Genomic DNA, 16,861 nt, shown 5'->3' on the forward strand with positions numbered 1-16,861 from the left:
AACTGAAGAGAACAGGGAATTAAGACTTTTCCAAGACAATGGGACTGTTTAAACTGTCAACAAAGACTATTTGTATATGGAAGTGAGAAGAATGCATCTACAGAAAGTCAAACACATAGGATTCTGACTTGTAAACATTTCAACAATAATGAGACGGGAACTCAACTGTTTGAAAGCTTAACCAAAACCTGTAGAGTGTGATGAACCAACAAACCTCTGAAACTATTACCATCTACTATTGTTCACCAAGGGTGAAAGCATTAACAATTGTTTACCATGAGTCCAATACAAGGGCTAGGCAAACAGAGAATTTTTTTCCCCTACACAGAGGAAATGTTGATGCTGAAACCAAGAGGTGAAATTCAGGACATTTAAGTCTAAAAGTTCACTGTATATCATTACAAAAATGTACTACAAAAACAGATTATAAATAAGATGTCATAGACTTTAAAACACCATTAAATACTCAGCAATGGGAACTATATATATCACTAACTTGAGTATTGAGATGATGGGAAGTAAGATGTATTATAAACTAGCATTAGTTACATGTCTTATCAGGAAACAAACAGGATGGTACTTCAAGGAGGAATAACCGAATATACACCTATATTCCATGGTCCCTATTTAGAATAATATAGGTATCACTGCTATATCTGGATAGAGCCGTATATTTTATTCCTGAAATTACCTGAAGATTCCACCCAAGGTATGAGTCATCTCAAATACTCACATTGTTCTGTGATACATGACCGCCACCTGGCGGGCAGGTGAGAAATAGCTTATGTACACACATTTCTCAACTAGCCAATCAGGAAGCCTGGTGGGAAGGTATCTTAGAACAATGGACTAGTGGATATAAAAAGCCCATGTGCTGTAACATGGAAAACCTCATGAAAAGAAGAAAAACCCTCATAAAGACCTCATGGAAAGACCTGACATCTGAAGAAGATCTCTGCTGAAATAACTACTCTTCCATCTTTTCAAACTTCCTAAAACTTTAAACCTCTAAACTTATAACTTCCTACATTCTCCCCTATTGAATCTATCACTTGCCTATATATCAGTCTAAAGGCGTTCCACTGCCAGCTAAATCCACGGGAGAGCTGCCTAGTCTGACGTCCGGGTGTGGTGAGATGTTTATTTGATTTGTATTCATTACTTTCTCTGTTGTGTAGAATCATAAAAATTACCGTAGTGTATTACAACAATATTGGATAGTTAGATATATGTAGTCAGATACTATGTTACTGTTAAAAAAATAAAATTGTTGATTGCCATATTATAAATTTTTCCATATTTCATAATTTATTGAATATTAATAACCAGAGTATCATATATCAAGGGCTTACTTCTTGCAAGCCTATGGCCACGGCGTGTAAGAATATAACCTTTGAGATATTCGAGATTATTAATTATTAATAAATTTAATAAATATCATATCATTTAAATTTGTGATTGATGTAATTAGTTAGAGACATTATTAGTGTGTCTTACATTGGTAGGATATATTTTTGATTGTGTGTACCAATATTCATTTATCACCAGTCTTTTGTGTTTTGTGTTAATATATATATAATTTTTGTACATAAATAAATTTTTATATTTATCTATTATAAGGCAAATTTTGTGTGTATGGTACGAAATCATATTGGCTAGAAGAATTCAAGGTATAATAATAAGTGGTGATCAAATTATCAAGGTGTCCAAATTATTGGTTTACTAAATATTTGCCGTATTTTAACGGCTGGAGGCACTGTAATATTTCATCTAAGGGAAAGGGACACGCCCTTTATAAATAATATATATCCTTACATAAACCACCACAACAATAATACATAAGGGGGGATATGATCTCCATGTATAATACATAAGGGGGGGATATGATCTCCATGTATAATACATAAGGGGGGATATGATCTCCATGTATAATACATAAGGGGGGATATGATCTCCATGTATAATACATAAGGGGGGGATATGATCTCCATGTATAATACATAAGGGGGGATATGATCTCCATGTATAATACATAAGGGGGGATGATCACCATGTATAATACATAGGGGGGGATATGGTCTCCATGTATAATACATAAGGGGGATATGATCTCCATGTATAATACATAAGGGGGGGATATGATCTCCATGTATAATACATAAGGAGGGATATGATCTCCATGTATAATACATAAGGGGGGATATGATCACCATGTATAATACATAAGGGGGGATATGATCTCCATGTATAATACATAAGGGGGGATATGATCTCCATGTATAATACATAAGGGGGGATATGATCTCCATGTATAATACATAAGGGGGGATATGATCTCCATGTATAACACATAAGGGGGGATATGATCTCCATGTATAATACATAAGGGGGGATATGATCTCCATGTATAATACATAAGGGGGGATATGATCTCCATGTATAATACATAAGGGGGGATATGATCTCCATGTATAATACATAAGGGGGGATATGATCTCCATGTATAATACATAAGGGGGGGATATGATCTCCATGTATAATACATAAGGGGGGGATATGATCTCCATGTATAATACATAAGGGGGGGATATGATCTCCATGTATAATACATAAGGGGGGGATATGATCTCCATGTATAATACATAAGGGGGATATGATCACCATGTATAATACATAAGGAGGGATATGATCACCATGTATAATACATAAGGGGGGGATATGATCACCATGTATAATACATAAGGGGGGGATATGATCTCCATGTATAATACATAAGGGGGACATGATCTCCATGTATAATACATAAGGGGGGATATGATCTCCATGTATAATACATAAGGGGGGGATATGATCTCCATGTATAATACATAAGGGGGGATATGATCTCCATGTATAATACATAAGGGGGGGATATGATCTCCATGTATAATACATAAGGGGGGATATGATCTCCATGTATAATACATAAGGGGGGATTGCTGTAGGAAAGTCCTGGATTCTTTCTTGGATACACAGAATATAACATTTATAGGGAAAGTTGATCCATGGAATATCCGATTGCCTCTCGGGGGGTCAGGAAGGAATGTTTTCCCCTGCAGGAGGAGATCGGATCGTGCTTTGCTGGGTTTTTGTCTTCTGGTGGATCAGCTGTGGGTTTAGGATTATCACTTTTATTTTTAATGGTTCAACTAGATGGAATGTCTTTTTTCAGCCAGACTAACTATGTAACTATGTAGGTCCCACACCGCTGCCTCCCATCTCCTGAGACTGCACTCAGTGACTTGGGTCTGAGACACTACAGACATATCCCTCCACCCGGCACAGCCAGCAGACCACAGAGCAAGGAACCCTGGGAGAATTGCTCTGTCAGAGATCTTACTAGAACCAGATATGGGGCCAAAGACCCAAAGTACATGTCCCAGGTGGCTAGGTTAACGCTAATGGTGAAAATCAACATTTTGCTGCCAGCTGAACCCCAGAATCTCCAAAAAATCCAGTCTAGATATATAAATTGTGTCGTACAGACTGATATTGCCAAATGTTGACTCTACTCTGGACCAATCAGTGAGCAGTATGGGTGGAGGAATGGATTTAGTGTTCATGACCCACCTGTGCTGATCTCTGTAGGAGTGTCCTCCTCTATAAATGTCCCCGTTATTCCATCCTCCTCCATAGACTGCTGATCATCCCTCACATACGCCTCTTCTTCTTCTGCTTTCACCTCAAATTCTATATCGATTGGATCTCCACTCTAAATCAAGGAAATGAGAGAAAATGTCTGAAACTATAAAGTCGCATAAAAAAAACTCCACACAACTTCTCCACAAGTCCGTGTTCTAGATACTCCATCCAACCAACCTTGTAATGGAGAGGGTTGGTGTGACCTTCCTGTGTGGAATCCCGGGAATACAGAGGATGGGGACATCTCTCTGGTGGGTTCCTGTAGCTGGATGACTCCACCATGGTGTCCTGGTACAGATCTTTGTGTTCTTTTAGAAGCTCTGACTCCTCCATCCCCCCATCCTCATCCTCCTCCTCTTTTATCTCTTCTTTAACTTCAACTTTAGGATCTCTCAGGTTTCCACTCTGAATATATAATAAAAATGACATCAATGGTAACAATGCAGATAATGTACAGATCCTAATGATACTATCAGTGATTGTTCCTCATCTACCTGATGATGGTGAGGGATGGAGTGACCTTCCTGTGTGGAATCCTGGGAATACAGAGGACGGGGACATCTCTCTGGTGGGTTCCCATGACTGGATCCATCTGTAGGAAACACACACACTGACTGAATCCATTGTTTCTATGTGTTTATCAGATGATGGGGGATCTAGGTGGATCCTCCGTACTGCTCTCTCCTTTACAATAAAGTCTCCTCTTACCCGGTGATGTGAGGGGCGGCTGATTGTCCATCATGACGTCCTTGTAGAGATCCTTGTGTCCTTCTAAATACTCCCACTCCTCCATGGAGAAATAGACAGTGACACCCTGACACCTTATAGGAACCTGACACACACAATGATACAGTCACCATCCAGACACATCCCTTGTCTGTTACTGGAGAATGTCCCAGAATTCCCGGCACCGCTCACCTCTCCTGTCAGCAGCTCCATCATCTTCTTGGTGACTTCTAGAATCTTCTGCATGTTGTGTCTCTCAGGGTTTAGGGAGTCACATGGAGGCACTGTGATGGTCATATGATCACCTGACTTCAGAAGAGGAAATCTCTGTATTGGGGAACCAATAGGAATATCATGTTAGACTCCCAGAATCCTCCTCACCTCTCCGGTCAGGTCTGTGTTTTATTACTAGAGATAAGAGTGATGTCATGTGACCTCCCAGAATCCTCCTCACCTCTCCGGTCAGGTCTGTATTTTATTAATAGAGATGAGAGTGATGTCATGTGACCTCCTAGAATCCTCCTCACCTCTCCGGTCAGCAGGTAGATGATCTCCAGGGTGAGGTTTAGTATCTTCTCAGTCGTGTGACTCCGGTCCTCCTCCATCCTCATTGGTGCCATCATGTGATCTATACAGGTCTCCTTGTAGACGGATAACTTTGGGAAATGAAAGTAAGAATGATTTGGATGGTATTGGTCACACAATAATAGGATGTGGCTGTGAGGGGGGAATAGGAGGGTTGCTGGACATTTAAGGACTACTCCCCCCATGGGAACACATTTAGTTTGGACTGTTTAATGTTTGTTACATCTTGAAGGACCTGGAACCCTCTTGTCCTGTCGGATCAGAAATCCCCTTTTCTCTGTTGGGTTTGTTTTGTTTCTGAACTGGTTTGCAGCTGAATCAGGACTCCTCTAAGAACAAGTGCTCACTGAGTGAAGGAATGTCCTTCTCTATGTTACTTGATATTCCAGAACAGATCACATGACCAGTGAGACAAAAAGATGGTTAAGATTGCCAGTTCTGTAAGGTCAGAAAAATAAGGACAGGTGGGGGGCACCACAGACCCAGAGACCTCCCCTCCTTCCGAGTCCCCTGAGCCCTCCAGCCCCCTATTCCCCCAAAGCCCTGCAGCCTGACTACCCCCTAAAAGGTCCCAGATTCCCCCTTCAGAGGCCCTTAAGTCCTTCAGCTTTACTAAACCCTCACAGCCCCTCAGCTCCTCTACTTCCCTCAGACCCCTCAGTATTTTCCTCTCTCTGACACCAATGATGGAACATATTCTTCATGGCCGGCTGGGGAATGTTTTCTTCCTCCTGAGCAGCAATGTAAGGGGCTCTATGCTCCATACTCCTGACCCCGGCACTCCATCATTGTGTTGGCTGCATAGTGTAATGATTGCCCATTGGCTGCCTGTGTAGTGTCATCATTGCCCTTTGTAGGCCATGTATGGTCAGGATGGTCCTTGTCTTGTCTATTTATTGTCAGTGCTGTTTGTTTAGAGGACCATATTACTAGAATTTATCTCCACAATGAGGAGAATGTTCCGGCCCCGGAAGTGGGGGAATGTTCTGCCCCTGAAGGGGTTCATCTGGGTTCCCACACTATATATGTGTGTATCATCATCTGCTGGAGATAAAAGATGTCACAGTGACTATGGAGGAAGAGGACGGACATGACTATGGAGGAAGAGGACAGGCATGACTGGAGGAAGAGGACGGACGTGACTATGGAGGAAGAGGACGGACGTGACTACGGAGGAAGAGGACGGACGTGACTATGGAGGAAGAGGACGGACGTGACTATGCAGTAAGAGGACGGACGTGACTATGGAGGAAGAGGACGGACGTGACAAAGGAGGAAGAGGACGGACGTGACTACGGAGGGAGAGGACGGACGTGACTATGGAGGGAGAGGGCGGACGTGACTACGGAGGGAGAGGACGGACGTGACTACGGAGGGAGAGGACGGACGTGACTACGGAGGAGGAGGACAGACGTGACTATGGAGGAGGAGGACAGACGTGACTTCGGAGGAGGAGGACGGACGTGACTACGGAGGAAGAGGACGGACGTGACTACGGAGGAAGAGGACGGACGGACTACGGAGGAAGAGGACGGACGTGACTACGGAGGAAGAGGACGGACGGACTACGGAGGAAGAGGACGGACGGACTACGGAGGAAGAGGACGGACGTGACTACGGAGGAAGAGGACGGACGTGACTACGGAAGAGGATGGACACGACTACGGAGGAAGAGGACGGACACGACTACGGAGGAAGAGGACGGACGTGACTATGGAGGAAGAGGACGGACGTGATGATGGAGGAAGAGGATGGACGTGACGGGGGGTTACTGGGTGTAAATAGAACATAACATCTTATTACCTCCTCTGCTGCCACTTCCAGCAACGTCGCCTCTCTACTTCCTGTCTATAGCTGTCATGACTTCCTGTCTGTACCTGACATCACTTCCTGTCTTTAGCTGACATCACTTCCTGTCTGTAGCTGACATCACTTTCTGTCTTCCATAGAGACTTCCTGTCTGGGTAGAAGTGAGATCACCACCTTGTGGAGCTCAGAGGAACTGCAGCCCCGAGAAATGTCTCATGGTGTGATCCCGGCCTTGTGCTGTGTTCAGCATTTTGAATGTTTTCTTGTCATATTTGCCCTTTAACCCCTTCAATTCCGGGCACTTTTACCCCCTTCCTGCCCAGGACAATTTTCAGGTTCCCTATTCTTCATTCAGGAGGTCCAGTCCCCACCATCTGGGAATACAAGTCATTCAGACTCCACTGGTAGACAACAAGGTCCCCCCAATCAGTCCGTCACCTTCCAGTCTCTGCAGCAGAATACCTGGATGGAGTCTAGATGACGCCTCCCACTGACTCCGCCCCTCTCCATGACTTGGATTCCTTAGTGGAGATGACACCTTGGAAGAGGACTGAACCCCAAATGTCTATCAGACAAACTATGAAGGTCCAAAATCCCTCAGATTCAGAAATGAGATGACATTTCACAGAGGAGAGATTCATTTATACTTTACCAGGTGAGGAGAGCTGTGGTGGATGATAGGACCGCCCCCGAGGATTCTCAATGGCTGCTCCCCATAGAATCTGTTCTGGTATGGAGAGTCTGGATTGGTGGAGAGTGGAGATGAGGATCAGATGAGTGTCTGTGAAGATCCGTGTGCACCATCCAGTGTCAGTCCCTGTCTGAGAGCCCCTCCCCCTTTTATATCCAAAATCCCCTTATCTAAGGAAAATAGGTGTGGCTTAGAGTATTTACCTGCATCTGATTGGCCGACATTTCTGTTGATGTTCCCTCTCTCCGGAGGTTTCCATTTCCAGAGATGTTTCCTCTGTTAATGATTGGTGGGACACAGACAATCCAATCTTCATACATACATGGAGGCCCTCTGCCATTCAGAGAGGAGATGTTTCTGATCCCCTCCCCCGACACATGATCTCCCTGCCTGCAGATTCAGAGTGAAGGAGAAATCTTCCACACTTATCAGCTGCTCATTGGGGGACCTTTCCCATCCCCCCACTGCCACACACAGCTACAATGCCAATGTGAACAGGGTGATTAGGGTGTAATTAGACACATTCATAACACCCTGTGCACACTCCTGCAGCCTATTAGCTCCCATTTCCCTCTCTATGTCTCAGCAGATCTCCTGCAGCCTATTAGCACCCATTTCCCTTTCTATGTCTCGGCAGATCTCCCGCAGCCTATTAGCTCCCATTTCCCTCTCTATGTCTCAGCGGATCTCCCGCAGCCTATTAGCTCCCATTTCCCTCTCTATGGCTCAGCGGATCTCCCGCAGCCTATTAGCACCCATTTCCCTTTCTATGTCTCAGCGGATCTCCCGCAGCCTATTAGCTCCCATTTCCCTCTCTATGTCTCAGCGGATCTCCCGCAGTCTATTAGCACCCATTTCCCTCTCTATGTCTCAGCGGATCTCCTGCAGCCTATTAGCACCCATTTCCCTTTCTATGTGTCTGTACTCTGTGGGTGTTGGACTTGGGAGAACAAGACTCTGTGGGGGCAGGACTTGGTGAGCAGTACTCTGTGGGGGCGGGACTTGGTGAGCAGTACTCTGTGGGGCGGGACTTGGTGAGCAGTACTCTGTGGGGGCAAGACTTGGTGAGCAGTACTCTGTGGGGGCGGGACTTGGTGAGCAGTACTCTGTGGGGGAAGGACTTAGTGAGTAGTACTCTGTGGGGGCGGGACTTGGTGAGCAGTACTCTGTGGGGGCGGGACTTGGTGAGCAGTACTCTGTGGGGAGGGACTTGGTGAGCAGTACTCTGTGGGGGCGGGACTTGGTGAGCAGTACTCTGTGGGGGCAGGACTTGGTGAGCAGTACTCTGTGGGGGCGGGATTATGATTAGATTTACTATTCCATTCATTTTCTGCTCATATAAAGATGGAATTCAGATATAAAGATGGGAAGTATGGAGCAGAGAAATGAATAGACCTCCCAGCAATGTTATTACCAGGCTGCAGCTAGGGGGAGCTCTAATGTCACCCCAGCAGAGGGATCCCATCTAGCCCACATTAACCCTCTCACTGCCAGAGCTGGTTTTGCAGTGTGTAGGAGTCTGGCATGCATTTTGTTGAGGTGGGGGAGGGGTTATGAATTGTTTCCATTCTCACTGTAGAATGTGCTGCAACAAAAGTGACATGAAGGCTCCTCCCACACTGATCCGCGGGACACGTATGACTTTTTGCTGCATTTCTGCCATGTTTTTACCGTGTTTGCATTGCACTTCTTAAAGATCATGTGACTCAAAATCCGCACCAAACCCTCACCGTGGGGGCATTGTTGGTTTGTTCTGCGGCGGTTTCCATTGATTTCAATGGGGAGGGGCGTTCTTGGAGCATTTTCTTACCACACCAAACCTGCAGCAAAAATGCAACAAGCAGGACTTTGAAAAACGCAGCGGCCCCGCATCGGCTGAGTGTGAAGAGTTCCAGGAATACACGGTCACATGATGTTCTTCTACTAACACAAACCTGGGAGAACACCGGATGGGGTGACAGCAGAGTGACCGATAATGACACACATTGAGCTGCCGATAAAACTTCATTTCCAGAGTCCCCCCACAATACAGGAGGGGGCGCTATGTACTGTGGGGTCTGGGGGAAGGAATCCGGGAGGGAAATGTCATCTGCAGAACATTTCATACTCTGCTCTAGATTTATAAATGTCAGCGACGTGCGATGATTGACACCCCCTTACCCAGATAATGGGGACTTGTAATCTGACAGATTCACACAGGAATTGTTCATTGCTGAAGGAACCCTGAGAACCCTTTGGAGGAACCCTGGCTGGGAAAGGCTGGACTAGGCAGTCATATATTTCTGTCCCCCTTGGTGGGAGTGGAGGTGACCCCTCTATAAGGATCTACAGTCCATACACACCCAGCACAAGGCCGGGGTCACACTACCAGACGCTTCTCGGGGCTGCAGTTCCTCTGAGCTCCACAAGGTGGGAATCTCACATCTACCCAGACAGGAAGTCTCTATGGAAGACAGACAGGAAGTGATGTCAGGTACAGACAGGAAGTGATGTAATGTACACAGAGGAAGTTCTGGGTGAGAGGTGAGGCAGGAGGAAGCAGAGAGGAGACGTTGGTGGAAGTGGCAGCAGAGGAGGTAATAAGATGTTATTATTATTATTATACAGGATTTATGGTGCCAACAGTTTTCTCAGCACTTTACAATATAATGGGAGACAATACAGATCAATACAAGAGGGATTTGAGTGCCTGCTCCTTGGAGCTTACAATCTAGGAGATTTCCTATTTGCACCCAGTAACCCCCCCATCATGTCCGTCCTCTTCCTCCATAGTCACGTCCGTCCTCTTCCTCCATAGTCACGTCCGTCCTCTTCCTCCATAGTCACGTCCGTCCTCTTTCTCCATAGTCACGTCCGTCCTCTTCCTCCATAGTCCTGTCCGTCCTCTCCCTCCATAGTCACGTCCGTCCTCTTCCTCCATAGTCACGTCCGTCCTCTTCCTCCATAGTCACGTCCGTCCTCTTCCTCCATAGTCACGTCCGTCCTCTTCCTCCATAGTCATGTCCGTCCTCTTCCTCCATAGTCATGTCCGTCCTCTTCCTCCATAGTCATGTCTGTCCTCTTCCTCCATAGTCATGTCCATCCTCTTCCTCCATAGTCACTGTGATGTCTTTTATCTCCAGCAGATGATGATACACACATATATAGTGTGGGAACCCAGATGAACCCCTTCAGGGGCAGAACATTCCCCCACTTCCGGGGCCGGAACATTCTCCTCATTGTGGAGAGGTGTCACCTTCTCACCTCATCAGTCTATACTAATGGATTATATCACTTTTATTAGTTGCGGGGGATGGAGAATCCTAAAATATCACACTGACCTCACAACTCCTCCTCCCAATGTCCCTCCATCCAGAGTCTATATGTCCTATGACATCACACTGACCTCACAGCTCCTCCCAATGTCCCTCCATCCAGAGTCAGAGAATCCTATGACATCACACTGACCTCACAGCTCCTCCTCCCAATGTCCCTCCATCCAGAGTCAGAGAATCCTATGACATCACACTGACCTCACAGCTCCTCCTCCCAATGTCCCTCCATCCAGAGTCAGAGAATCCTATGACATCACACCGACCTCACAGCTGCTCCTCCCAATGTCTCTCCATCCAGAGTCAGAGAATCCTATGACATCACACTGACCTCACAGCTCCTCCTCCCAATGTCCCTCCATCCAGAGTCAGAGAATCCTATGACATCACACTGACCTCACAGCTCCTCCTCCCAATGTCCCTCCATCCAGAGTCAGAGAATCCTATGACATCACACTGACCTCACAGCTCCTCCTCCCAATGTCCCTCTAGGAATGACCGATAAAATGATATCATATAGCGGGGTCTCCAAACTTTCTAAACAAAGGGCCAGTTTACTGTCTTCAGACTTCAGGGGGTCTGACTGTGGACAGTGATAGTAGAATACATCCTGGCATCAGTGGGAGTAAACAGTGTCCCATCATTGGTGTCATTGGGGGAATAGTGACCTGTGGCTGATGTCAGTGGAAGGAATAGTGCCCCATCGGTGGTATTGGTGGGGGGGAGATAGTGATCTATTGTTGGTGTAAGAGTCAGAAATGATGCCCCATCATTGGTGTCAATGGGGGGAATAGTGCCCCAGGGGCTAGATAAAGGCAAGCAAAGGGCTGTTTCCGGCCCTTGGCTGCAGTTTCAAGCCGTGTTCATTTTGTTGACTAAACTATTTGAGTCGACTAAAATACGACTAAAACTAAAATAATTCAGATGACTAAAATGGCATTGTAGACCAAAGACTGACAAATCCTAAATCGAAGTTTGGCATCAAAACTGGTTTGTAGGTAACTGGCATCAGGTACAGGAGAGCTAGAAAAGGACATAAATGAAGATATATGGGAAAGGATGGAACTGAAGGCTAACATAGCAGAAACAACAAGACTGGATGGCCCCGTGGGGTTACCATGGGAACTGTGACATCATCATCACTGACATGTAACATGGAACAGATGGAATTAAAAATGTATTAGACATAAAGGAATGATCTCCTAGATTGTCAGCTCTAACAAGCCGGCCCTCTGCTTCCTCTGCTACCAAATTGTATTGTAACTGTAATGTCTGCCTTCATTTTGTACAGCGCTGAGCACACTGTTGGCGCCATATAAATCCTGTATAATAATAATAATAATTTGGCTCCTTTCTTCTTATTCTATGGTATTAGGATGTGGGGGACCCTTGGCATCCTCATAAGCAAATCAGAACTGTAGATCCTGCGTTGTGTTATGACGTCAGAATTCCTTGACCTGCGTACTGTGGGGGTCCTGTGGGGGGGAATTATACCTCAGCCTGAAGTGGGGCTTTAATAAAATGGAGACCTGAATGGAGAGGTGAGGAGGATTCTGGGAATATCATTTGATGTGACTATTTGTGTTCAGATGTAGAGTTTTCCTCCTGTGAAGTCTGGAGATCATATGACATCACATTGCCTCCACCTCCCTCCCTGATAGAAGAGAGAAAGAAGAAGAAGATTCTAGAAGTCACCAGAGAGATCACTGAGCTGCTGACAGGAGAGGTGAGCGGTGCCGGGAATTCTGGGACATTCTCCAGTAACAGACAAGGGATGTGTCTGGATGGTGACTGTATCATTGTGTGTGTCAGGTTCCTATAAGGTGTCAGGGTGTCACTGTCTATTTCTCCATGGAGGAGTGGGAGTATTTAGAAGGACACAAGGATCTCTACAAGGACGTCATGATGGACAATCAGCCGCCCCTCACATCACCGGGTAAGAGGAGACTTTATTGTAAAGGAGAGAGCAGTACGGAGGATCCACCTAGATCCCCCATCATCTGATAAACACATAGAAACAATGGATTCAGTCAGTGTGTGTGTTTCCTACAGATGGATCCAGTCATGGGAACCCACCAGAGAGATGTCCCCGTCCTCTGTATTCCCGGGATTCCACACAGGAAGGTCACACCATCCCTCACCATCATCAGGTAGATGAGGAACAATCACTGATAGTATCATTAGGATCTGTACATTATCTGCATTGTTACCATTGATGTCATTTTTATTATATATTCAGAGTGGAAACCTGAGAGATCCTAAAGTTGAGGTTAAAGAAGAGATAAAAGAGGAGGAGGATGAGGATGGGGGGATGGAGGAGTCAGAGCTTCTAAAAGAACACAAAGATCTGTACCAGGACACCATGGTGGAGTCATCCAGCTACAGGAACCCACCAGAGAGATGTCCCCGTCCTCTGTATTCCCGGGATTCCACACAGGAAGGTCACACCATCCCTCACCATCATCAGGTAGATGATGACAATTATTGGTAGTTGTGATTTATACACAGCATGTTTGTTACAATGAATGTTTTATTATATCTTTCAGAGTGGAATCCTCGGGGATGATAATATTGATGTTAAAGAAGAGTATAAAGAGGAGGATGAGGAGTATGGAGTGATGGAGGAGTTTTCAGCAGGACACAAGGATATGATGGAGCCACCTAATACCAGGAACCCACCAGAGAGATGTCCCCATCCTCTGTATTCCCGGGATTCCACACAGGAAGATCACACCATCCCTCACTGTTACAAGGTTGGTGGGATGGAGAATCTAGAATATGGTCTCACAGAAGTGATTGTTTTTTATGTGATGTCACAAAGTTTATGTTTTACAGATGAGCTCTTCTATTATTATTTTGTTTTAGGTTGAAGATCTGATAGATATAAAAGTTGAGGTAAAATCAGAAGAAGAAGAGGCGTATGTGAGGGATGATCAGCAGTCTATGGAGGAGGATGGAATAACGGGGACATTTATAGAGGAGGACACTCCTACAGAGATCAGCACAGGTGGGTCATGAACACTAAATCCATTCCTCCACCCATACTGCTCACTGATTGGTCCAGAGTAGGGCGGGGACTGGGTGATATCAGCCTGTAATCCCCTGGTCACTTTCCTGAGCTGTGTTCCCCGTCCTGTATTCCTGGATTTCTCTCGGATAATCTTCCTTCTCTGTGCTGCAGACACAATTTATGTATCTAGACTGGATTTATGGAGATTCTGGGGATCAGCTGGCAGCAATATGTTGATTTTCACCATAGACATTATTAGACCTAAGCACCAGGGGCATGTGATTTGGGTCTTCTGTCCCATGACCGGGTCTAGCAAGATCTCTGATAGAACAATTCTCCCAGAGATACTTACTCTGAGTGCAGTCTCAGGAGATGGGAGGCAGCGGTGTGGGATCTCTGCAACTTGTCTCAAGTAAACATTTAATGTTCCACTGATAACTGAATACCAATATTATGAGACCTGAACCGTACACTGTATAAGTTATATTGTACATTACATCCTCCTGACCCCTGCACTATATACTCTATGTTGTACATTACATACTCCTGACCCCTGCACTATATACTCTATGTTGTACATTACATACTCCTGACCCCTGCACTATATACTCCATGTTGTACATTACATACTCCTGACCCCTGCACTATATACTCTATGTTGTACATTACATACTCCTGACCCCTGCACTATATACGCTATGTTGTACGTTACATACTCCTGACCCCTGCACTATATACTCTATGTTGTACGTTACATACTCCTGACCCCTGCACTATATACTCTATGTTGTACGTTACATACTCCTGACCCCTGCACTATATACTCCATGTTGTACGTTACATACTCCTGACCCCTGCACTATATACTCTATGTTGTACGTTACATACTCCTGACCCCTTCACTATATACTCTATGTTGTACGTTACATACTCCTGACCCCTGCACTATATACTCTATGTTGTACATTACATACTCCTGACCCCTGCACTATATACTCTGTGTTGTACATTACATACTCCTGACCCCTGCACTATATACTCTGTGTTGTACATTACATACTCCTGACCCCTGCACTATATACTCTATGTTGTACATTACATACTCCTGACCCCTGCACTATATACTCCATGTTGTACATTACATACTCCTGACCCCTGCACTATATACTCTATGTTGTGGATTACATCATTCTAATACCGTACTGTACTGAGTCCTAACTTTTGTATCTGTTATAAGTTGTCCATTACATCGGCCTTACTTCTTTTGCACTCATTTTCTCCCAGCTGGACATTTTATATCGGATGATGTGATTGGAGCACAGACTTTTACATGGTGATAATAATGTGATAACATCCTCCAACTTTGGACCCTTAGACTGAAAGTGATAATGAGGGAGGAGTCAATACCCCAATGATGGTGGTCTTCAGGATCAGTCCAGTCTTCATCTTGGTTGTTCTCCCACCATCCTCACTCTCTGACCTCTGGTGGGGCTCAGCCCCGCTGTTCTTCATGACTAAATCATGGACTAAATAAGGAAGAGCAGTACTTCTTGTGTTGGGAAGATGGCAATGAGTGATAGAGGGGGTGGGGACCCTCGTCCTATAATCCCCTCATCACTGTCCCTCCTATAAAAGACAGTTCTGGTTGTTTCCTTACTCTCTGACTAAGGTCCATGAATAAAGAAATGACCTGGTAGGAGATCAGAGGAGCCATTCCCTAGTTCCCTTGAGGGTGGAATTGTAAGCTCCTCAGAGACCAAGCTGCCTGATGTGGATGGAGTCCTGGTTTGGGGGAACCAATCAGCTCCTGTCTAGTAATTCTCTTTGTCTTTGTATTTTAGTCCATGGCCGGGAGATGAGGAAAACCTCCGAGGATTGTCTCACTTTGTCTCCAGACTGGAAAGTAGAAGATGAGGACATCACACAGTATAGTCCAGGAGAAAACCCGGCTCCCTCCAATGTCCATCCGGCACCACCCAGTGTAGATGGACCATCGGATTCCTCGTATCCTGAGGAACCTCAGACTGTGCGGGACCGGGCCGGCCTTCCAACAGGGAAGAGGTTCTCCTGTCCTGAGTGTGGGAAATGTTTTTCAGTGAAGTTCAGTCTTTCCAGACATCAGAGATCACACACGGGGGAGAAGCCGTATTCCTGTCCTGATTGCAGGAAATGTTTTTCATTGAAGTCCCATCTTTCCACACATCAGAGATCTCACACGAGGGTGATGCCATATTCCTGTTCTGAGTGTGGAAAATGTTTTTCACACATATCCAATCTTTATAAACATCAGAGGTCTCATTTGGGGGAGAAGCCATATTTCTGCCCTGAGTGCGGGAAATGTTTTTCAGTGAAGTCCAGTCTTTCCAGACATCAGAGATCACACACGGGGGAGAAGCCGTATTCCTGTCTTGAGTGCGGGAAATGTTTTTCACGGAAGTCCCATCTCTCCATACATCAGAGATCTCACACGGGGGTGATGCCATATTCCTGTTCTGAGTGTGGAAAATGTTTTTCACAGATATCCAATCTTCACATACATCAGAGATCACACACGGGGGAAAAGCCATATTCCTGTTCTGAGTGTGGGAAAGGTTTTTCACATAGATCCAATCTTTACACACATCAGAGATCTCACAATTGGGAAAAGCCACTTTCCTGTCCTGAGTGAGAGAATTGTTCCTCACTGAAGTCCTGTGTTCCTGTACATCAGGGGTCCCAAACAACCCTGGAGGTGTATTAGTGCCTTGAGTGCGGGAAATGTCTTCTAGATGAATGTTGCTGGACATCCCAGCTCTCATGTGGGGAAGAAGCACACCCTGATATACACCTCAGATATACTCCATGGCTGATCTTCATCATGGAAGAAACAGTTCATAAGGAGATCAGAGGTCCCCAAAGATATGGATGAAATGTGTGACCAGGTTGGCTATTGATGGAAGGAAAAGAATAAAAATGGAGTCCTGCCCTGTGATTGGCTGAGTACATTTTGTGGTGGGAGATTTCACAAACACTTAGAGGTCTGTTTAAAAATAAATATTTCTACCTCCT

At 45.3% G+C, this 16,861-nt stretch overlaps 1 protein-coding gene and 1 long non-coding RNA gene across 2 annotated transcripts in view; both read left to right on the forward strand.

The window, feature by feature from the left end:
- Nucleotides 1-16,784, forward strand: part of LOC149441226 (uncharacterized) — a 117,960-nt gene extending 101,176 nt beyond the window's left edge. Inside the window, exon 6 of the mRNA XM_089657605.1 lies at nucleotides 15,639-16,784. Coding sequence (XP_089513731.1) covers nucleotides 15,639-16,481 — 843 coding nt within the window. The 3' untranslated portion in view covers nucleotides 16,482-16,784. The remainder of the gene's footprint in view (nucleotides 1-15,638) is intronic.
- On the forward strand, nucleotides 13,415-13,981 carry LOC149441227 (uncharacterized). The gene is made up of 2 exons (XR_016307420.1): nucleotides 13,415-13,556; nucleotides 13,669-13,981. It is a non-coding gene; the product is annotated as an uncharacterized LOC149441227 (long non-coding RNA).
- Nucleotides 16,785-16,861: the final 77 nt, after the last annotated feature.

Source organism: Staurois parvus, unplaced genomic scaffold, assembly GCF_062004578.1.
Source record: "Staurois parvus isolate SC_StPar_1 unplaced genomic scaffold, SC_StPar_1.0 ptg001011l, whole genome shotgun sequence".
Classification (NCBI taxonomy): domain Eukaryota; kingdom Metazoa; phylum Chordata; class Amphibia; order Anura; family Ranidae; genus Staurois; species Staurois parvus.